The sequence below is a fragment of the Hippocampus zosterae genome, chromosome 9, assembly GCF_025434085.1.
Source record: "Hippocampus zosterae strain Florida chromosome 9, ASM2543408v3, whole genome shotgun sequence".
In the NCBI taxonomy this organism is placed as follows: domain Eukaryota; kingdom Metazoa; phylum Chordata; class Actinopteri; order Syngnathiformes; family Syngnathidae; genus Hippocampus; species Hippocampus zosterae.
This window is the reverse complement of record NC_067459.1, coordinates 7,220,396-7,245,593: the sequence shown is the minus strand read 5'-3', so window position 1 is coordinate 7,245,593 and position 25,198 is coordinate 7,220,396. Positions and strand designations below refer to the sequence as shown.

The window sequence follows — 25,198 nt, the reverse complement described above, 5'->3', positions numbered from 1 at the left end:
TCTTTGAATCCAAATATACTCGAGTAAATATCTGTTACAAGTTTCATAGAAAATAGATGTCGAAAAATGTTATTCGTCATGATTAATTAGGGAAATGTATCACTTGAGAGTGCTCGTAAAAATATGAAATGAAAGGGAGTGAAACCAGACCTGCTATATGCTAAATGCCAAACTGAAGGCAACTCTTCTTTGCTGCCTCCTCTTTGCGAGCCTGATCACAACTTCAAACAACTTATGGCTGCCCAACAGGCTGCTGGCGGAACAGCAGGTGGCCAACATAAAGGAGCATCACACTTGGGTCTAAGACACAGAAGGCACTGCATGAATTTGTTTTGAAAGAGATATATTTCACTGACTTGTAGAAATTCATCTTTAATTTATTATTTTGTTTGGGTTGTTTTTCTTTCTTTTTTTTTGTGACAAATGTGTTTCTTTTTAAAGTGCTTCGGCAATGAAGTTGAGCTTTAAAAGTGTCTTTAACCACTGTGTTTTCATAAATTTGACCCTTTCTAGCACCCTGTAACCCAATAATATGATAAGCTGTCCACTGTAGTAACCGCTGTCCCTAAAAGGGTTAAATGAAGTTTGATTATGTTAAAGCATGTTAGAGGGCTAAAACTACATGATGGTGTCTCTGTACTGCGGATTTTCATTGATTACGGGTTGGTCTGGAACACATTCCAGATGGTAAATAGAATCTGACCGTATACAGCAGGACATCGAGCCTGGCTAATATAGACATCTTTGGAGATCATCATTCAAAACCAATAAATTTGCAAGTGCACTCTGAATATTTGAAGAGCAGTTGATACTTTACTTTTGACATTTTAGAGTTCTGGTCACGAGAATAACCGTTGAAATTTGTCAGTGGTAAGGAGCTAAAAAGTAACTTGACAAAAACATTTGAAATAAATTGTGTTGTTGCTTTCTATTTTCATGGCATAAAGTGTCTAAAACGCTCACTGATTCATTGAGCTTGTGACGATTTCTTCTTGGGCCACCTCACTTGTCTGCACTCATGTTTCTGCCTCCCCCCGTGGCAGTGTTGGAGAGCCTGAATTATTAACCCGGCTAAAATAAAAGACTCCGCTTCGTCCGGGTCTCCTGTAGACATGAATAATGGACAAGGTGGCTCGGCGACACAGCGTTTGACGAGTCAAACACGGAACGGGGCAATGGGGCAGAGAGGTTTAAGGGGGTGCCATGACAGATGGCCAACACCAGCCAAGCCCTCAATCTCCGTCTCACTTCCACTTCAAGTCTCCCTCGCACCCCCGAGCGCGACCTGATATGTGATAATTGCTTTTCTGTTTCGGATGTTCTTGAGTGTCAAGTGCTTCCGCAACTCATTTAACACTCAAAACACCTGAAAATTAGGATGTGTTAGCATACATCTCAATTTCCACTTTTTTTAAAAACTAAAATTATACACTACTCTCCTCCATCAACATTATACAAGAATGGAATAGGACTGTCATGATTCTGTTTGTGACCAAAAGGTGGCACTGTAGGGCTCCCCCTGCAGCTGCACACCTGTTGGTCGTTATATATTTAGGAGTAAAAAAGGACTCCTGCCCGACTACTCATGGTCGGGTCATTGTTTGCTTCTGTCATGTTAGTTGCTGTCATGGTTTCTGTTGGTTTGTGTTTATCACTTTTTTTTTTTTTGCTTATGCCATGGTTTTGTTTGCTACTTTGGATTTGTTTTGTTTTCCAGACTTTGTGTGTTCTGGAATTAGTTTCTGTGTTTTAATACAATTCTTCAGGTACAACCTGCTCCTCCCTCCTGCCTGCTTTTTGGGGTCCACCAAAAAGCAAAAAGGTGACTAGGACAACATGGAACTATGCCTCATACATCCTCCATATTTATTTAACAGCTTATCAAATGTAAATCAAATACCTACTTCTTGGTACTTCTTGCTACCAGAGATGCAGATTATTAACTGTGTTGATGTTTGTAAATGGCGAAAGACATGTCTGGGTGGTGGAACTGGGTTCGCTTTGAAAAAAACAATCAAAGGACAGAAAAATGTTGTGACCCAGCTGGATGACCATTGAGGCGAAATTGAAATCCAATTGGTGATATAGTTTAAGTTCAATTGGCCAGTACCAATCATTCTGAAGACCTTGGCCAAATTAGGTTTTTATGACAACACATAATGGATTGGACAAAAAATAAAGAAATCAAACATCCACATACACATACTGAAATCACTGCAGCCAAGTGATACACTATGAACTTAAGAGAATCCATTACTGGGTAAACATTAACCCTTTCAGGGACAGTGATTACTGCAGTGGATAGCTTTTCATGTTATCAGGTTACAGGGTGCATGAAAGGGTTAATATAAGTTAATGGAACAAATCTTCAATTTCCGTTGTAAATTGAATAGCCTACCGCTGCTAGTAATTTATTATGCCCTGTTTAATATCTTCAAAGTGTGTGAATACGGCCCACCTTGGTGGTCTTCACTTTGTTGCCTGTACTGCAGCTCCATCCTTTAAAGTCCGGCAGCACTTTGCACTCTTCACCTTCCATGCAGGGATGCATCTGGCACCACCACTTCTGAGCCACAATGGATGCTGTCAAAAAAAAGTGAATCAGAAATGAAAAAAATACTAAGAATAATTTGAATGAATGATCATTTTCACTGTAAATCAAGAATACATCAGAAGTAGATGAACGCATCCAAATTGTAAAAGTAGGTAAATAATCTACACCCAAAGGATACGGCATTGTACGTGTTATGAATGGTGACTGAATGATCTTGTCTTACAGTAATTTACTCACTGGCAAAAATATGCAATGGGCCTGTTTAAAAGAATACAAAACTGATACACGAACTGATTGTGTTGTATGAAAGGCAACATGTGGATACGCAGATTTGTTGGACCTTCTGCCATGAAATGGAAGCGCATTTAATTGCTCTGATTTTCACTGTACATCGCTGCCATAGCCAGATGAAGAAAGATATATTTGTATTCAATGAATAATGATTTCTCAGAATTACTGCTCAATAATGGATGGCAATTATTCGATTATTATTATAATTACTGGTAGTATGAGCCCCATGGAGGGTTGGGGTGCTGGTGTTGGGTACCTGCCAAACTATGCCTGTCAAGTTGACAAAAGGGTGAAAAAACAAAACAAAACCCCAGAACTGTCCTCTTTGTCTGAACCTATAATGTAAAACTCTTTTCAGTCGCTTTCTTGGTAAGTTAATCTATTTGCTCAGCACAGTGAAGCTCATAAATAATATCCAATGTTTTTTTTATTTTAGTTTTTTTTTTCTTACAATATCCGACTATTTTAAATGTGCAGTAAGGGTTGTAAAGCAAAACAACCCATGCTAGCTCTGAATCTCTGAAGCTGTCAAAGTGCTGCCCAGAGTGACTAGACAAGTGTCAACACAGAGGAAGCTCCTGTCAGGGGAAACTTGACTTATGGATTGGTTCAGTTGCAACAGAGGCCACAATTGACGTGATATTAAATGATCCGGTCTGGATGCTGTCTCCTCCGGAGGATTGCTCGAGCTTCAACAAACGAATGCCGAGTGAATCAACTGATTTGATCTCTATTTATGGCCCATGGCCCAAATAATCAAATCAAAACTGCATGGCTGCACAGCATTTTTTCTGTGGGGGGTTCCAAATCTTATTTTCAAGCCAGAGCAAAAAAAAAAAAGAGTTCGGCTTTTTACCATCCACGCAAGATGGAGCCGCTCTCGTCGTTCCTGCCACTTGTCCCGGAAAGCAGGAGCATTTCACAGTCTGCGATCGCTCCTCGATCTTGTTCTTGTTGCAACATCGGTGCGCGGCAATCACCTCGCAGGTCCCTGCCTTCACATGAACTGGAAGCACAAAAAGCAACAATTGTTAGTATTTCATGCTACAAATCCTACCTATGGACCTCACTTTTGAGTACCTACATTCTCTTTGCCTACAAGTGCATTGTGGCGCTAATACATATAGAAAATAATGCTTTGCAGGAGGGGAAGTTAAAATATGCAGTCTTCATAATAAATCAATATGAACAGAGATTTGACATGTGCATTGCAGGTCTTTTTGCGGGAGTTGAATATGGGAAACAAATCCTATTTTGATTATGTTATATCCATGATATGAGGTTTTGACACCAAACTAACGAAATTAGTTCAGATAAGGGAGTTAGCTTTTAAAGTGTAGATGGGAATTATTTTTTCAAGTGAATATACCGTCACATAAACTAATAGTAATAACTGTAATAAGAATATAGTTGTAGTCGAAGTAGTAGTGCTGATAGTAATGTTAGGAGAAGTGCTACAACTAGTAGTAGTTTCAATCGAAAAAGTAAAAGTAATAGTAATGGTACTGGAAGTACTGTGGTAGTAGTAATAGCAATTATAGTAATAGTAGGAATGTAGTGATGCAACAGTAGTCGTAAGTGTCATCAAATTGTAGTCGTTGAACTCGTAGTAGAAGTAATCGAAGTAATTGCAGCAGGAGTACTAATTGCAGCTGTTGTTGTTGTTTTTGTTGTTGCTAGGCGTATGTGGCCAATAATAACTTTTATACAAACCTTTCCTACTTTCACGTTATTTTGGTGAGTTCAAACAACTCTTTTGTATCCAATGACTATTGGCGGTATCTTTTGCAAGACAACAATTACGGCTGTTTGATTTTTACAAACTGTCAATCTCAACCTTCGTAACCGGGATTCGTGTTGGCTATATTGCAATGTAGTGTATGTACGGTATTCTACTGCCTGAGCCACTCTGTCATCATCTCACACTGAGACGCTGACGCAGCAGCAAAAAAAAAATTAAAATCCTGACTGAAGAGTTCATCTCCCACATAACTTTGCAATGCTTTCATTGTTGAATACACAGAAGCTTGCTCAGTGAGCCCTCATGTATCATGCACACCTGAGGAGTTCACTTTGTGTACCACAAACACACACCGAGGAATACAATTGCACCATTGAGGAGCCATTTGTCTGTCAACAAGCAGATCCTTCTACTTTAATCTGGCGTTGTGGAGGAAAGGAAGGTTGAGCTGCAGAACCTTCGTGAACCCCCTCGCTCCCCTTTTGGTATTAAGAGTCTTGTGAGGGCCTTGGAGTAATTTCTGAGTACAAGCTTGCCTCAAACATCCAAACATCACAACACGTTGAAATCCAGGTCAACCCCCATGCGGAGGAACCCAGTCCCCGCTTGGCATGATATCCTTGAGCGCTAGCTACTCCACTGACCCTGCACTCCTTCTACAGGACGAGTGGGTATAATTCCCCCCACCTTTGTGAAAAGACATTAGATACGCCTGCGCAGTCTAATTAGATCCATTTCAAGCGGTGTGCTCGCAAAGAAAACATGTCCAATGTGACCACAACCACTGGGTATCCTCCATTATTGCACTGTTCAGTGATCACCCACACATTTGTGGTCCACTATTCGGGATTTTCACCCACAGTGGTGGCTTGAGGTTCAAGTTAAATTTGTTCTGTGAACACGCTATTAACATATATGTGGACACTTGTAGCACCTCAGTAAACCGCAGGGATATTTGCATGTGAGTATTGGTATACAGTATCATAAGTTTAAATATGTGTTCCTGAAAGGGGTATCACACTGAAAATTTCCAAGTGGGCTGCGGCTGTTTCTTTTGTCTAAAATGCTTAGTCTAATTTTAACTACCAGAAGACTGTATTTTCCTTGTTTGACTAATTAAAGGGGAAGTCTAGTTCAAAATGTTCTATCTGACGCCAGTAGTATAAACACATTTCTGGTTAAAATTGAGTTTGTGTTACATGAATTAAGCAGAAAAATCCACCCATTTTTATCTCTGGGGGCGGCCATTTTTGCCTTGTATGGACACATGCTGAAAGTCGACTGAAAGTGACATCACAGTGGGCTCAACTTGCGAACGTCACATGACCAAATTCAGAAAACAAACATCCTGGATCGTCGTTACCTAAGCTCTTAGGCCAGGGGACAACTCCGGTCCTCGAGGGCCCCTATCCTACCTGCTTTAGATGTTTCCCTCCTCCAACACACCTGATTCAAATGATCATCTCCTCGGCAAGCTTTGCAGAAGCCTTGTAGCACCCTTGATCATTTGAAACAGTTGGAGGAAGGAAAATCTAAAACAGGCTAGATAGTGATTCTCGCCCACATAACTTGGGCACCCCTGCTTTAGGCACTGTGATGTCCTTTTCAGTGAACAAGTGGTTGTACAAGGCAAAATGGCTACCCCCAGAGATGAATAAAATCGGGTGGATTTTTCTGCCAAATTGATTTTCCACAAACACAAAATTAATCAGAATGCCGTGTTTCGACTCGTAGCGCATATACTGTAGAACATATTGTAAAGAAAATTTTTGAGTTGACTTCCCTTTTAATGATGCCAAGAAACACGGGCCCGTGGAGTCTTCCCGCCGCACAGGTGAAGAAGATCCTTACATTGTCTTAGTCATGCCCATACAGGAGTGTGGCTTAACCAATTTATCCGTTGGATTTTTTGGGGGATGTTTGAGGTAACTTGTTTGAACTGGCATGTGTGCCAATAGATCCAAACTGACAGGAAGACGCGAAGCCATAGCAAGCACAAAGGTCACAGCAATATATTGGCCAAGCTCAAGTCACTTCTGTGTGCCAAAGAGGCTTAAGACGAACAAGGCCGTGACATCAATGTTAGCCCGCCTATAGCTGAGAAGGACAAAATAAAAGCAGAATTCATCCTATGTGGAGGCAAAACTTCATTACCAACCTGACATCAATTACACCTCAATTAGTGTACTGGCTCTGCGGTGAATACAGGATACATGTCGTGAAACATAAATAATCCCCGTACCCTTATCGACAAGCGTTGCAACAGACTGTGGCCAACCCTTGACTATGGCAGATCTTGACCCAGCCTAGTGTCCAAGTCATGGGAGGACCAACTTGAAGTGGCGGGGTGGGCATTATGTAAATTAGCCTGTCTTTCAGAGGCCGCAAAATGCAGAATTACTTTCTCATAGACACATTTTCAGAAAAAGGCGGCTCATAAAAGAGTTACTTGGTTGTTTAATTTCACACTTGAAGGGTGACCAGGACCTCCAGAGACCTAACTATTTATATACAAGCAATTAAAAAGTCAATTTTCCAGAATATGTCTCGCCTCTAAAGTTTGCAGTAGTGTCCAACTTCACTCTAACATAATGAAAACTGTTTCTAATGGTTTGTTGACCGGAAACTACATAGGGAGGCTCTTTGTGTGATGCAGTGCAGCTTTATACCGCTGCATACAACAGTAATAATTACACGAATTAATCAATGGAAATTGTGTTCTTTGGACCATTTTCAGATTAGTTTTTTTTTTCCATCCTCCACACACAGCAGATTGAGTTGATGCCAAACAGCTAAACTTTGCTTTCATCTGACCACAGCACCCCCCAAGCTTGTGGTTAACTGAAGGCAGATCAGAATTCATTACAGCGAAATGCGTTATCAACACTTTTCTTGGCGAGGCGGTCCCAGTTGCCTTCAGGTCATTAACATGATCATCTCTTATCCCGCTTATGTGAAAGAATATTATGTTGTCAGTTAAACTAACCTTATTTTGACTGTGGAATCAAACATCACAACAGCTATTTTATATTCAACGTATCACAGTATTATTTTGTGGAGTGGCACATCCAAATGTATTTTTTAGACTGTAGCAACCACAAATGCCCTCTGAGAACTCCGACATTTGAATTTCGCGCCACGAGACTGATCAGCCAATCGGCGGCCCCCGCTGCCGCTCGCTACCAACCAATCACAGCCCCCGGGTGGGCTGGACGTTTGTTTATACTAACGTCCGCTTTGCTGGTATATAAATGATCGTACGTTTGCTGAAATAAAACAGTGTACCACCGCTCTTCGAGTACTTCACTTCACTTCGCCGGGCCGTCGCTCCTTACAACTGGTGACCCTTCGCCATTCTCAACACGCAACCTTCGAGACTCAAGATGCCGACAACTCCACCGCCGCAGACGCCGTCCGACAACAACCTCGCAATCCACGCTGTCTCGGTGAAACTGACGCCTTTCAGCACTCAGGAACCCGTTTCCTGGTTTCGCCGGGCCGAAGTACACTTCCGCCTCCGGAAAGTCACAGATCCGAGAACAAAAGCGGACTACGTCTTAGAAGCCGTCCCCGACGGCGTTTTCCAGCACGTTTCGGCATGGTTGGACCAACAAGACGACGAAATCACGTACGACTCGTTGAAAGATCACCTGCTGAAAGAGTATACTCTTACCGTCAGCGCCCGCGCCAAACGACTGCTCGCCATGCCCAGTCAGGATCTAGGCGACCGCACAGCTCTCAGTTTGTGGAACGACATGCAGTCACTCGCCCGACTACCCGACGCCGATCCGTCTACTGGCCAGCCTCGCAAAGTCGACCTCATGCGCGAACTATGGCTACAGTCCATCCCGTCCTCAGTTCGCGCCGCCCTCCACGACGCCAATACACTGGCAATGTCCGCACTAGTCGCCAAAGCCGATGACCTGATTACCGCAACCAGAGCTGCCGAGAAATCGACGCCGGTCGCCGCCGCCTGCAGCGCACTAGCCCCGCCCATTGTGGACGCAGACATCAATGCCGTGCGCCACCGTCCAGGCCCACCGCATGATCGCCGTCGAGCTCCGCCCCAGAACCAGTGGTCCCGCGGCTACATGCTACCGTCTGGTATTTGCAGCTACCATGACAAGTTCGGCAGAGACGCGAGAAACTGCCTCCCGAACTGCAAGTTCTCAAAAAACGCGACGGCCACCCGCCGACAGTAACGCCGGCGGCGTGGCGCCCTCATCACAGTTACGTTTGCACGATCGCCAACCCGAACCAGGGGTTCTACGTCACCGATGCCATCTCCAATCGCGAATTCCTGGTCGACACCGGAGCATGCCGCTCCATCTACCCTGCCACAGACCAAAACCGACGTCACAACCAGCCATGCCAAGTCAAACTCGTGGCCGCCAATGGTACGCCCATCGCCACGTATGGATGCCGCCGCATCCACATCAAGATCGCCAACCGCCGATACGCCTGGGACTTCATTATCGCTGACGTGAGGACACCACTGCTCGGAGCCGATTTCCTCGGGCACCATAACCTACTGGTCGATGTCGGCAACCGAAGAATGCTGAATCTCCAATCGTTCCAGTCCACCGACCTCGTCGCCCGGGTCCAAGAAAACGTCAACGCCTGTGCAATCACAACCAACGACCCATACGAGCACCTACTAACCGAGTACGCCGACGTCTTCAAACCCGAACTTCACCAGACGCCGGGGAAAGCAGCGAAACACGGAATCTTCCACCATATCGAGACAAAAGGACCACCCGTCTATTCCAAGTTCCGACGCCTCTCGCCCGACAAACTCAAGGCCGCCAAACAAGCTTTCGCCGAAATGGAAAGGATGGGACTCTGCAAGAAAGCATCCAGTCCATGGGCATCACCGCTGCACATGGTAAAAAAGACTGACGGTTCATGGCGGCCGTGTGGAGACTACCGCCTGCTGAATGTGAAGACGGAACCGGATCACTATCCCCTACCCAAAATCGCAGACATCACCAACGAGTTGGACGGCGCCAGATACTTCACGAAACTGGACCTCTTGAAAGGTTATTTTCAAGTTCCCGTCCACGAGCCCGACGTCCCCAAAACAGCGATCATCACGCCGTTCGGCTCCTACGTCTTCTACTACTCAACGTTCGGTCTTCGCAACTCCGGCGCCACCTTTCAACGCCTCATGGACAGCATCCTCGGCGAACTGTCGTACTGTGTACGTTACGTCGACGACATCCTCATCCATTCAAAGACGAAGGCAGAACATCACGACCACGTCCGAAACGTCCTCCAACTGCTCCGCGACAACGGCTTGGTAGTACGACGAGACAAGTGCGTTTTCGCGTCGAAAGTAGAGTTCCTCGGTTACGAGATCGACGTTTCCGGAGTCCGCCCCCTGCCCGCTAAAGTCGACACCATCCACAAGTTCCCTACGCCGAAAACGATCAAGACTCTCCAAGAGTTCACTGGGATGGTGAACTATTACCCAATGAAAGGAGCCACTGCACAAGACTGCGCCGCCGCCCTTCTCCAAGGCTGGGTCAGCAGATTCGGAGTCCCTGACGATATCACCTCCGACCGAGGTTCTTCATTCACGTCACAGCTCTGGACCGCCCTTGGTCAGCTCATGGGAACGACTGTGCATCATACGACTGCTTTCAACCCCGCCGCCAACGGAATGGCCGAGCGCACTCACCGCAAGTTGAAGGCAGCGCTCATGGCCCGCTGCACCGGACCAGACTGGAGTGCCCAATTGCCCTGGGTACTTTTCGGAATGCGGACGACTCCGAAAGAAGGTCTCGGTGTCTCCTCAGCCGAGGTGGTATTCGGTGAAACCATCGCCGTTCCCGGGGAGTTCTTCCCGTCCAGCCAAGACGCCGCCGACTCCACGGCCTATCTCGCCGATCTCCGACGCACCGTCGGAAAGTACCGACCCGTACTCCAGACCTACCAAGACCAGCGCAGCAGACGAGTACCGAAGTCGCTGTTAACCTGTACTCACGTTTTCGTAAGGAACGACGCCCACCGCCCGCCTCTAACTCGACCATACCGCGGCCCGTACGCCGTGGAGCAACGTAACGACAAGGCCTACCGCCTCAACATCCATGGTCGACAGGATTGGGTCTCAATCGACCGCCTGAAACCGGCCTACCACGACGACGACGAACCCACGCCGCTGACCACCACTCGAGCCGGACGCGCCGTCCGCCCGCCCGACCGCCTGCACGCCCAACCATGAACTTTCATCACTATCCTAATTCGGACTCAGCCTGCCAAGGACTTTCTAACAGGGGAGTATTTGTAGGAACCACAAATGCCCGCTGAGAACTCCGACATTTGAATTTCGCGCCACGAGACTGATCAGCCAATCGGCGGCCCCCGCTGCTATTTCATAAACCCGTCAATAAAATGGTATATGTGCACTAAAACCTATTTCCCCGTGGAGACAATAACCTGTGGCACAGCAGTTGCTCCAAAATGACAACAGTCCCATTAAAGCTGACATGACTGAAGAAAAAAAAGAGCGTAAAACTGATACTGTAGAGTGCATTCGAGTATTTGGCTGAATGTTTTGTTCGGGATATCTAAACTTTTAAATGCCTGTTTAAGGGAGACGTATTCAAAAGAGCTGTTTTTTTTCTGGTCAATGGTTTGAGAGTTATGCGGGTTATTTTTTTTTTGTACTGTTTTTTTTTTCAGGCAACATTGATTATTTCTACGTTTCATAAGAGCCAAAAAGAAGACAATGCCTGAGAATTAAATGTTCAAATTAAGAAGACTAAATCATTTAACTCCACATTCTGCACTGATTGGAGCGTCTTTGAAACTTCAACGGGCACACTGGATGAATACACAGACACTGTAACATCATACATCAGTTTCTGTGAGGACATGTGTGTACCAACGAAGTCCTTCCGCTCCTTCAACAATAACAAGCCATGGTTTACTCCCAAACTCAGGCAACTCAGGAAAGAGAAAGATCCGCATTTAGAAGTGGAGATCGGGCACTGTACAAACATGCCCGAAACCAATTGACAAAGGAAATTAACATCGCAAAGAGAAGCTATGCAGAGAGGCTGAAAACCCAGTTCTCTGCTAACGACTCTGCATCTGTATGGAATGGCCTGAAAGCAATCACTAACTATAGAATGCCATCCCCCCAAACAGTGAACAATAAGGGTCTTGCTAATGAACTAAACATGTTTTTCTGACGATTTGAAAAGGACACCACCATTTCCCACACACACCCACCTCTACCAGAAACCACTCTACATACCCCCCCCCCCCACCCTCTTTTTCTCCACTACAGATCCACGAACAGGACGTGAGACGGCTCTTCAAGCAGCAAAAGATCAAGAAAGCTCCGGGGCCCGACAAAGTGTCCCCCTCCTGCCTGAAAGTCTGCGCTGACCAGCTGGCTCCGGTCTTCACATAAATCTTCAACAGATCCCTGGAGCTGTGTGATGTCCCATCCTGCTTCAAACTGTCTACCATCATCCCAGTTCCCAAGAAATCGGCAACATCGGAACTGAACGACTATAGGCCTGTCGCCCTGACGTCTGTGGTCATGAAGTCCTTTGAACGCCTTGTGCTGAACCACCTAAAGCACGTCACTGGACCCCTGCTGGACCCTCTCCAGTTTGCCTACTGGGCAAACAGGTCTGTGGAAGACGCAGTCAACATAGGTCTGCACTACATCCTCAAGCACCTCGACAGCACAGGGACCTACGCAAGGATTCTGTTTGTGGATTTCAGCTCTGCGTTCAACACCATCATCCCGGAACTCCTCACCCCCAAACTACTCCACCTCGGTGTGTCCTCTACGATCTGCCAGTGGATCCTCAGCTTCCTGACGGGACGGACACAACAGGTGAGACTGGGAGCAACAACATCAACAATACGCACTACCAGCACTGGAGCCCCACAGGGATGTGTCCTCTCGCCACTGCTCTTCTCTCTCTACACAAACGATTGCACCTCAACAGATCCAGCTGTCAAACTCATAAAGTTCGCAGACGACACCACGGTCATCGGTCTCATCAAAGACGGCGACGAGTCTGCGTACCGCCAACAAGTGGAGCAGCTGGAGCTCTGGTGCGGCCGACACAACCTCGGGCTGAACACGCTCAAGACTGTAGAGATGATCGTGGACTTCAGGAAACATTCTTCTCCTCAGTTGCCCCTCACACTATCCAACTGCCCTGTGTCAACCGTCGAGACCTTCAAGTTCCTGGGAATCACAGTCTCCCAGGACATGAAGTGGGAAGTCAACACCATCTCCATCCTGAAAAGGGCCCGGCAGCGGATGTACTTCCTGAGGCTGCTGAGGAAGCATGGCCTGCCACAGGAGGTGCTACGACAGTTCCACACGGCAGTCATCGAATCAATCCTGTGTTCTTCCATCACGGGTTGGTTTGGGGCCGCCACAAAAAAGGACAAAATCCGACTTCAACGGACAGTTAGGACGGCAGAAAAAATCGTTGGCACCGCCCTACCCACTCTTGAGGACTTGCACACTGCAAGAATCAAGACAAGGGCACGGAAAATCCTCCTGGATCGCCCGCACCCTGCCCACCACCTATTTCAGCCACTCCCCTCAGGCAGACGCTACAGATCCATGCGCACCAAATCCAGTAGACACTTAAACAGCTTCTTCCCTCTAACCATTAACTCCTTAAACAGTCACTGACGTAGTCACTCTTCTTGCACCACAAAATGGTACTACAAAACGACTCAGCATGATTTTACCGCTTGGTGCTTTCTACCACCTTTATTACCATTTCGTCTTACTGTTTATTCTGTATGTTAAATCGCTCCATGTACAGCACTTTGTATGCAGCAATGGCTGTTTGAAAGTGCTCTATAAATACTGTTGACTTGACTTGACTTGACTTGGTTACTCTAAAATGGTTCAATGATTTTGTTGTTTACGATGATACTAGTGTTCTACATACTTGGCCAATAAAGATGATTCTGATTCTGATTCTATTGTGGGAGAATGATTAATAAGTATGAGTGTGAGGGGGTACTAGTATAAAACTAAGGTTCAAGGGTACACAAGACAAAAAGAAAAGGTTAGGAACCACGATTTTAGACATGCAGACGGAGGCGCCAATAGTGGCCACAGACAAATTGCTGAAAATGTGTTGGAGTCATATTTGTCAGCGTTCAATAATAGATGAATGCACTTGAAGAATAGGCATCCATTTGTGATAGAGGGAGGACTAACTTCCAAAAACACTCATCTGTAAGCCCCCACTCCGTTGATCAAATTATTTTCAGGGGCATCAAACACGGCCTTTCGTCCTGGCATCTGTTGAGATGCGACCGGCGGTATTCAAAAACCTTTGAGCTTCTTTTCAGAGGACGCTTAATTACACCTGTAATGATTTTTTATTGGGATTCTGATTTGAAACCAAGATTGACATGCACATTCACACAAAAGACAGCAGCAGCAGTTACAACTAAGCACCTATTTAGCCTGTCGGCCAACTTGCTGATGCACAAATAAGTAAGTAAATAAATAAAAATGAGATGAGGTCAGACTATATGCCCTTGGTGTGATTATCTTTGAGCCACCGGCACGCCCTCGGTCAAAGTTAATTTGCCAGAAGTCGCAGTGGTGTGGACGGGATATTCAGATGTGGTTTGGGGCAACGAAGGCACACGGAAAATAGGCAATCACGACCGGTTGCATGGAGCAGAGATCACCGTTCCCCCACTCGGGAGAGGAAAACAAATGCCGTCAGAATGGAGAAAGTCTTGAGATAACAACAATCCAAAGGAAGAGTAGATCTATATAAACAGGTGAAGGGAGAAAGTCACATATCGTTAGCCTAACCCAGTAGGCGTTGGATGTCAACAATATGACATCAAACACTGATCAAATGGTTATCATAATTTGGTCAAAATTATAAATTGAAATTATATTAATTTGACATTAATTCGTTATATGTCAAACAATTATTTTATTTATTTTGACATGACGGTACTTGCAGAAAAACAATAAATAAATGGATGGGAAGATCCTGCACTGTCTTGTATTGCAAACGGAATGGGCTTTATTTACGTGGCTGAATTTCTCACAGGATCATCATCACGATGAAAAACTGATCGAGGTCCTACGAGATGGACACGACCTAAATGAAGCCAATTCAGTTTGAAATACATGACGGTGTACGAGATGTTCTGCATTCTTGTGTGGTTTCATGCACATCACCTTAAAAATAGCGATTCTAAAAAGTGTATTGTCTCCAGTGGTGTAATTGTAATCTGTGTGGCATCATCTACGCTTAATTGTTGTGTTCTACAATCACTCCATTATTTTCTGACATGGCCGTCTCTCTCAATTATCAAACATACAAAAAAAAAAATTATTCTCAGAGGAATCATACCAGGATGGATCGAGCTCCACAGCTACACGGCTATGCTAACAAGTAACTGATGAACTACAGGTGTAAACGACTACACCCTAATACAAACAGCACGAGTGAACAAAAATGCAGTACAGAACAGATTGTCCATCATAGTTCAACATCGCTGTCAGCTCCAGCCTGCAGCAGTCTTACAGCCACCATCACCTTTCCGCTCTGGCAATGAGCGCAAAAGAGGCCGTCATCCGGAATGCAATGGCAGCCCCACTGGCTCCAGGCTGTAACTGCTGAATGGAAAAAGAAAAAAAGCTTATTTTGCAAATGTTGAGTATGAAGTCAATTTTTGTCCGGAGGAACTGCAAGCCTTGGAAAGGAGTTGTGTGATCACCTTGTGACACTTGATATTGTGGTCCATCACGCTTAAGTGTTAGCTAACTGCTACCTATTAGCATCGGCTAATTACAAAGAACATTTTCACAGACTTTGAGTCAAGTTAAATATGAATAAATGACACATTATTTAAAATAGAGGTGTTTACTGCAGTTGAGCGTGAATAGGCCTATAAACATTAACGTCAGCTACTATAAGTTGGCTAACTGTGATTAGCATCGCTTAATGTCACGTGTTTTGAAACATTGATGCAATACCCTTTACAATTAAAGGTCAGTCTTCACTAGTGGTTGGTCCCGCAACACTGGTGTGCCGACACACGTGACACATGACATACCACCAATGGATGTTAGGGATGATCGCCCATGGTAGGAGGTGGAGGGGAGACTGTGTTGGTAATTACAAATGAATCTGCTGTCCGAAGTTATGGACCTGAACCAGTGAACAGGAAGGGAGTTCAAAGAGCTGGACACAGTGGGATGGACTCAGCTGCAAACATCCGAATGAGGAGTTGCGCTGCTGAGCTGAGAAGAGAGCAAAAACTATGGTAAACCTTCAACAGACAAGAGACTAAGCAGAATGAACATGAAGCAAGAGAATGCAAAATGCAGCACTGCAAAGATTTGGTGAAGTAAAATAGCTAGTGGGGAAGTGACATTTATTTAAATATTCACACGTAAAATTCAAATCACTGAAGGCAATTCAGGGGGAAGAAAAAGGGTAGGAGAAAGGGAAATAAGATTAATGTTATGTTCTAAAATGAAAGACATTTGGATTTGGTTTGACTTTTACAACGGTGAACTTCTTTTTGCTCAAATGAATGAGAATACAGTCAGAGCGTGACTTTACACACCATCTTAAAATCAACCATGATGAAGACAGATTGATGGATAGATGGACAAATGGATGGATGGTTGGAAGGATCAATGGATGAATGGCTAACGGTTGGCTATATATGTCATTTGAGCAGTCATGAATGGATGGACGGCTATGGAGGTGGTAGGGGTACAACGATATGCGTATTTGTATCAAATAATTCAGTGCGGTCTTCATGGTGCACACTGTATTGAATAGGCATTTTTTTCTTTGGAAACAATTGTGCTGCAACTGCCCATTTCCGCAATTCGACTGGGCTGCAAGCTTGTCGTGAAATTAGCAAGTGTGGGAATACCGTCAATAGTGCCGGAAGATCCGTCAGCCCCTCAATGACAAACACCCATTTTGCTGGCGAATGACAGGAAACTGTTAAAAGCTAGCAGACTAAGCACCCGACGGAAGTGGGTTTTCATCTGTCACCAGAATCGTCACGAACCGTCCGACGGACCCGATCACTGAGGGACTCCCGTTTTGCTGATGAACCTCGTGTGTTTTTGTTCGTGGGGATGAATACACCGGGTTGCTTCTTGTGCAGAGGAGGAGGGGCTCCTCGTCCTTGGACAGAAAAAATAAGTTTGAATAACGTGAGTCAATCTGATGACCCTTGTTGCTTTCACCTATCACTACTCCGTGCATCTTGTTTTTTATTTTTTATTTTTTTACTTTATTTGGCTATGTGTCTGCTTGTAGCTGTTGCTAGTACTACCTTTGATTGGTTGCCAGGACAACGGGAATCTACAATACTTATCATCAACTCATTTGTCAATCAGCTGTATTCCATCATCTTGATTTACTGAGCTATGAAAATAATTTAGACGTCAACATATATGTTAAATCTATGTCAACAGAAATGTTAAATTACTGTTTGTCATTGGCGAATGAGTTATTGTTTTGAGCGGCTCTTTTTGGGGTGAACGATGAAAATTGATTTGCAGCTGTGAGATAGTCGATCTTGTTTTTTTGCGACAGTATTTAGTAACATTGACTCAATCTCCTTAAATGTACAAAATATAAAGTGCAACTTTAGAAAATAGCACTTCTTCAAAGCTTGGGTGTAGAATTTCTGAGTGTATATTGTGATTATTTGACTTGTACTGTAACCGATGGAAAAAGTCCTGGAGAAGTCCTACAAAATAATTTCAAGAAGAGAATGGGAATCCTGATACCAACATTGCCCGGTGAGGTAAGGATGAAGAGACAGGAAGTGTTGCACCTTAACGAATTCAAAAAAACAAAAGTTCATCAACTTGTTCATATTTTGGGTGAATGTGAACTGAGCATAGTGTATAAACTATTCCTATATACCTACGTTAAAAATGCTATTGTATTTTGTGGATGACAAGTTTGCAATAAAAAAAATTGAAAAAAACTAACAATCCATGACACAAAAAGTATTGAATCAAACTCAAACTGCGAATTTAGTGTACTGTATTGTTGCGCACCGAATAGGTAGGTATAGCTCGGTCAGTTGGCCAGTGAACTGATTCTTGTGTAGTTGGATGGGTAAGTACACTGAGAAAAGTTTTTGGTGAATCCGCTCAATTCTACTTTGTCAAGTGCTTGCCCAAAATAAAATCATCTGCATCCAGATATTTTTTTTTTATTTTGTGCATGTAGGTGACCTTCAGCATGCCTCCCATCCTTGTGGGGAGAAGCAGATCAGATCTCATCATGCACTTGACGACATAAATTTTAGTAAATTCACCAGAGCGGTATTTTTCAGTCTAGGTCGGCCAGCCAGTGAATAGTTGGATTGCCGGATGGATGGATGACTGGATGGATTGATGGATGGATGGGTAGGTTAATCAGTGAAATGACTGACCATTGTATTGTTACTGTAGGTTGATCATTCAATGTATGGTAATTAAGTGGATAGGTCAGATCTCAATGGTTGGATGTTCAGTCGATATTTTGTGTTGCAAGACCCTCATGACAATGCTAAACTGTGTGTGTGAGTGTGTGTGTGTGTGTGTGTGTGTGTGTGTGTGTGTGTGTGTGTGTGTGTGTGTGTGTGTGTGTGTGTGTGTGTGTGTGTGTGTGTGTGTGTGTGTGTGTGTGTGTGTGTGTGTGTGTGTGATCAATCCATTTCTATTAAAGCACTTTGGCCTGCCATGAGTTAGAATCACATCAGCGGGAAAGAGATGAGACATAAAGAAAGCTAAAAGGACAGCGAGCGCTAATGAAGACTGGTGCGAATCCCGGTGCCTCGTTCCGACAATCAATAGCACTCTCCTGCTGCAAACATCTGATTTATAAGCGCAACTGTAGCTATTCAACCAGAGTCATTCATTTTGGGCCTCATTATAAACACGAATTAAATTACTCGTTTTTTTTATTCATTTTCGGAGGTAAACGGGAGTTCCGAACTCCGAGCTGTGACGACTCCACCGTACGTGGTGCATTTTCAAGTTGCTGATTCGGGTTGGAATTTTGCTGAAAATTGAAATGATGCTAGAAGTTTTTGCTGTAAAACAAAACACGAACATAACGACTTTTCTTCATACATTGTCATGTCTGTTGAATGTGCGCTCTGCCAAAATTATACAGAAGGAAAACATCATTTCTTCCTTTCAGTTTGAACCTTGGATGTAAGTATTTGATGAAACAGCAGTGTTGGACTGATATCAATTCATATTCAACGCCCAAAAAAAATGGAATTCTCTGAAACTGAAGAGGACACGTAAAGAAAAACATTACTTTCATTTTTCTTTCTGCTTATTTGTACTGTGCCTGTCACACTTTCTTTGCACTCGTTTTCCACCAAACTAACAGGATACAAAAGTAAGACAAGAGGGGGAAAAACCTGTTTGTTTTTATAATCTGCTGGGTGAATAATGCTTTTACAAGGGTATTTATTTCTATGATACACCTTTTTCTTTTTTTAGTGGGGGCGGGGTGCTCTCATGAAATAAGACAAGACACATCCTCGAATTCAGCAGGGATAAGAAAACAAGAGGAGTGTCTTCACAAAACAATAAAGTATCTTGATGAATTTGCACATTTACCAAAACGAGATTACAGAATACTGCCACGGTTTAAGCAGAAGGTTTGTCAGTGTCTTTGAATGCATTCTAATGAGGATGCAATTTGTCCTGCCCGACAATAAATAAGAGTCCAGCTCAACTGGGGCTCGGTACTGAGGGGGCAGTATATCATTGATATCATTATGTTGTACCTCATTGCCCACCTCCCTTTGTCTGTACGGCTGCGCTAATCACCGGGGTTACAATCAAACAATTTATTTAACATGCAGGTGGGGAGGCGGCGCTAACAACCGTGCCTCAGCTGTCAGCCGCACGACTGATTCCATCAGCTTCACCTGGCCACTGGAGGAAAAAGGTACAGCGGCGGAATGGCAATCAAAACAACGGTGGCCCGTCACCGATGCCAACAGAGACCTCATTTAGAAGACTACGACGCACAGGGGAGACGATCCCATCAAGCATCTCAACACCGGACCACCATTAAAAATCTCCTGTGATGTGGCGGGTCAAATTAACCCGTCTTAAAGTTTGACAGTGACACGAGCACCCAAGAAAGTGGGAGAAATGTCTTATTTAACCCCTCTATTTTAAAGTAGCATATACACATTTTTCAATATTCACAAAATAATTTCATTCAAAAAAATTAAGGCTAAAAATGCAGTGGGTCAAGTTGACCTGCCTCACAGATTTACAGGAACACAACGGGCTAAAAGAGAGGCACATTTGGCGAATTAAACTTACTAATAGTAGGTATGCATTACAAATATTGACAATTTTTTTTCAAAAAATGCTGATATCGAACATGCAATGTATCAGATTGACCCAAGACGGAAAGAAAAAACGGATTCAACTAAGGCAGGAGTGTCTTATTTTTTTTTCTTTTTTTCCTCTTTTTTGGGGGGGGGGAGGGCTTAATAGTAGTAGCTTATTTTCCAAAACTCAACAAATAAATTCATCAGGAATTTGGATGGTTTGGTTGATGTCTTGCAGCAAGTCAGACTAGTCTATGAACATTGTTGGTGTATCAACGAAACATATCAAATATTCCATTTTGGGAACCAAACTTTGAGGCTTAACCATTCATGCATCCATTTTCCGATCTGCTTATCCTCACAAGGGTCGCGGGGCGTGCCTATTTCAGCTGTCTTCGGGGAATCCGTAAGGGACACCCTAAACCGGTTGCCAGTCATTCGCAGGGCACACAGAGAGGGAACAACCGTTTGCGCTCACACTTACACCAAGAGACAATTTAGAGTGTTCCATTAACCTGCCATGCATGTTTCTGGAATGTGGGAGGAAAGTGGAGTACCCGGAGAAAACCCACGCAGGCAATGAGGAGAACATGCAAACTCCACATAAGAAGCAGCAAAAATATTTAAATAAGCAGCAAGTAACATTCATCCACAAAGATTTTTGATGTACCCATGAAATAAACTCGAACTGCTCACCAACTGCCAATATATCAAATCAGAAACTTGAGGCACCACGAGCAGTATTTTCATCACACTATCCTTTTTTTTAATCACATGATTGAATCCTCAATGTGGGAAATGGAAAGGGGCTGCTACTTAGCATTAAATACAACAGACACCCTGTCAAAGGCAGCGGTGAAAACCACCCGTAATGACATTCAAGTGACAGATGACAACCAAGCCTGCGCGGTAAATATGACCACAAGGGAAATCAGTTAAGTACGGAGCCCCTAAGGGGACATGGAAGGAAAAAAAAACTTTGCGAGATCTCGCAATCTTTCTTTGCGAGATCTCGCAATACTTTATTTATTTTTAATGGTCGTTGACGTGCTTCCGGGTCATGGTACGTGCTTCCGGGTCATCGTACGTGTAAGCGCAAACAGTTATGGAGCGTGTTCAACTTCGGAGGAGAGAATCACGTGCGCGGCTCATTTGAGAGACAACGCTACCTCGGGGGAGGAGAGAATCATGGAGGAGGACTTGGAACACTTCTTGCGATCAAGAAATGTCGCTCAGGTGGACGTTACGCGCATGAAAAGCGACAAGGTGGGCATACAGCCACACACTAACGTAATAAGAGTAACAAGAGCAAAATGGACACTGGCTGGATAAAGTTAGCAACCAAGAAAGAATGTTTATTTACACCAATAATGCTTTGACAAACAACCATTTTATATTGTAGATCAAATATGTTGTCCTTATACAGGTAGAAAAATGGCAGATAAAAAATGCTTTTAATTATGATGGCTATATATTATTTGTAATCAAAAGTGTTTCAATTATCCTTTGAAGGTGAAGTGATAAAAGAAATGACAATGGTCAAATTCAGGCTTCAGTAAATAAGATAAGATATCCTTTATTTGTCCCACACTGGGGAAATTTACAGCCTCCAGCAGCAAGAATGTAGGTTGAAAGAAGGAAAAAAAAAGACAACAGACACCATTCAATTAAGTGCAATATAAACACAAAATGGATAAATCGCAGTGCTATTTACAATTGTCTTTCACATCATTTCATTATTATTATTGTTGTTATTTTTATTCAGCAGCCTGACAGCAGTCGGTAGGAACGAGCGTCGGTATCTCTCCTAAATGTTACTAATGTAGATGTAATGTAAATGTTACTTCTCACACCAGTTGATGAGCCGTAATATAGTTTGGTCTAAACACCAAGCAAAACATAGATGGCTGTCATTTATAAAGTGTATGCAGAAAATTGGTGAAGATTGCACGGCTGTCTGTCCTATGTGTTGTGTTATTTTGACTTCAAAATGGCGCCGCGAGAGTGGCTGCCTTTCCAGCAGCTCCTATACTTTGTATATTTTATATTCTTCCTTTCATAAATTTGCTGCTGTGAATTGGGAATTTCTCCATTGTGAGACTAATAAAGGTTTTCTTATCTTATCTTAAAGAGTAGCGATGAGGGCCTCTGAGGTGTAAATACAGGTTCACGGCCTGAAATGGCTCTTTTGGTGGCATTAGATCGGACTCGGCCATTAAAAAAGCACACAATGCAAATACATCTGGATCACAAGGCATGGTCAAACAAAAGACACACTGGCTTTTGCACAGTTGAACTGGAGAGGAAGTCCCTTGTACCATAAAGTTCAGGTAACGTATACATCACGTTGGGCCGACCACTGGGGACATTCATGTTCTTTGAGGCCCTGATGAGATGGCTGTTCCAAACTAGGGCCGTGTCATCCAACTCATCCTGTTGAAAATATTATACAGACAGGTTAAATAAGAGTTGCACAGTCATATTAGTTTTTATGAGCCAGAAATTTTAGCATGAAGCTGCTTTTTTTGTCTCACTCCTCCCCTCTCATTTGTACCACATCTCACCACTTTTCCTTCACCTTCAACCCGTGATAACACACCATTATCTTCTTTCCTTCTTTCGTGTTTCTGTCCACTTTCCCATCAACTCACTCTCACATACAAAAATACCCATTTAATTAATGAGTCTATCAGAATGTATGAACTCACCTGAATAAGTCCCATGCAACAAAATTGTAGGATGTTTTTGTCCAGAAATCCACCATCAAAGAAGCCATTGTCTCTGAGGTCTGTGAAGAGGGATAACCAGAACTCCATGCACTGGCTGCGAAGAAACCGCCACCAATACATGTATTCAATTCTTTGATTGGCGGTGCTGGCTCCATCCAAGTAACTGTCAAGAGTGCTGCCTGGCGGTATTGGCACCAGGAAACGCTGGAAGCCTTTAACGTGACCATTTTCAGTCCCAAGATCAACTCGAACGATTCGAGGACAACCCCCCCAAACGGTGCACAACGTCGATGTAGTAACCTCCAATCAACTTCGGGTCACTACTTGTTATGTAGGCATTGAGCCACATTATTTTCCTTGAAAATCCATCAATAGCCCCATTGATACAAATTCCAAATGGTTTCAGTTTGTCATAGGAGTCCATGTCTCGTTTCAAATGTCTTTCGCTTTTATGGAAACCGTACTTAACACCAAGAACAGATTTAATGTCTTTGTATTTAAAGCCAATTTCAAAGTAAAATTCTATTCAACTCACGAACGGTTGAACACGCTCCATAACTGTTGTCTGCGCTTACACGTACGATGACCCGGAAGCACGTAGGAAGTACGTCAGCGACCATTAAAAATAAAGGAAGGACAAAAAAAACTTAGCATGGATTCTCCTGCTGTATTGATGTTTTCTACGGAGCCCCTAAGGGAACATGGAAGGAAAAAAAAACTTTGCGAGATCTCGCATTACTTTGCGAGATCTCGCACACTTTTTTTCCCTTCCATGTCCCCTTAGTGGCTCCGTAGAAAACATCAATACAGCAGGAGAATCCATGTTGGGGACAGGGGGTTGGAATGACGAAAAGATGAAGAAACGACAAAACCCAGCACTTTCATGTTAACTCGCAGGAATTGGTATTCTTTTGACAAGACTACATTCAGATCCCCGACATAAAATTAGAAGCTGAAGACGATGCGAAAGTGAAGCTTGAATATCAATAAGCCTGTTACATAACATGACACAAGAAGACCACACTTACATTGTTCTGTTTTAACACTGCATAAAGACACGACAGGGATGCTGAGTCATGCACATCCAAACAACAAAAGGGCAAGAAGACTCTCACTTCTTTGCACTGCGTTTTAATGAGCGACACATACACACACAAACACACGCACACATTCACAAAGCAACTCATTATCATCTTTGGAATCTAAAGCAGGAGCTGTTTGAATATAATCTTATAAAACTTGTATTGAATCTGTACATGGTAGAGTCACGATTCACAAAACATATGGACTAGGCCGGCACGTAAAAAAAAGAAAATTCACATATAACCGATGGTCAATATAAGTTTCCTGCTTAAAAAAAATAAAGTGAACACTTAAACAACACAATGTAATTCCAAGAATCCCCTTTATTTTTTGAGTAGTTTATACTGGAGAACAAATATATAAAGATTTATAGATGTTTATCAAGCCCCAAAAACCTTGAAAAAAAATGTGATAAACCCCTAAAAAGCATTTTCCATGAGCCCCCACCAAAAAAAAACCCCAAAACGTTTAGAAACCATAAAAAATATTGACAAAAAATGTGCTAAAACCCACTAAGCATATATATATATATATATACAGTATATATATATATATATATATATATATATATATATATATCAGTGGTCACCAACATGGTGCCCGCGGGCACCAGGTAGCCCGTGAAGACCACTTGAGTAGCCCGCCAGTGCCTGGACATTGTGATTTGCTAGTAGAAATTATGATTTAAAAATGCAAACATTGGCAGTACTGTGAGACATTTCGAAACACGATCAAAGTCTGACAATTTAAATCATCAAGTATTAAAAATAACCCATCCTCATATTATTGAAGGTATTTTGGACAAATATGTTATTTCAGACGTGTATCAATTTGGTAGCCCTTCACACAATCGGTACACATGAAGTTGCTCTCACCCTCAAAAATGTTGGTGACACCTGATATATATAATTCCTCGTCTCACCCCCCCTCGGGTGGTGTCCGTCCTTCATTCAGCTCGGGTCCTCTACCAGAGGCCAGGAAGCTTGAGGGTTCTGCGCAGTATCCTTGCTGTTCCCAGCACTGCACATTTCTGGACTGAGATGTCCGATGTTCTTCTTTCTGATGTTTCCATCATTTGGGACCGCTACATCCACTACAACGGCTTTCCTCTGCCCTTTATCTATGATCACGATATCGGGTTGGTTCGCCATTACCATCTTGTCAGTCTGGATGTGGAAGTCACACAGGATCTTGGCTCTGTCATTCTCCACCACCTTCGGAGGTGTTTCCCATTTTGACCTTGGGGTTTCCAGTCCATACTCCGCACAGATGTTTCGGTAGCCTATGCCAGCCACCTGGTTATGGCGTTCCATGTAGGCTTTCCCTGCCAGCATCTTACACCCTGCAGTTATGTGTTGGATCGTCTCAGGTGCCTCTTTGCACAACCTACACCTTGGGTCTTGTCTGGCGTGGTATATCTGGGCCTCAATGGCTCTGGTG

The 25,198-nt window shown here is 43.6% G+C and overlaps 1 protein-coding gene across 2 annotated transcripts in view; it reads right to left on the bottom strand.

The window, feature by feature from the left end:
• The window catches only part of tafa3a (TAFA chemokine like family member 3a), a 128,377-nt gene that overhangs the window by 8,457 nt on the left and 94,722 nt on the right, over positions 1–25,198 (bottom strand). For both annotated transcript variants that reach the window (XM_052075327.1, XM_052075328.1), the window contains 2 exons: positions 3,702–3,851; positions 2,459–2,583 (listed from right to left, as the gene is read on the bottom strand). In XM_052075327.1, coding sequence (XP_051931287.1) covers positions 2,459–2,583; positions 3,702–3,851 — 275 coding nt within the window. The remainder of the gene's footprint in view (positions 1–2,458; positions 2,584–3,701; positions 3,852–25,198) is intronic.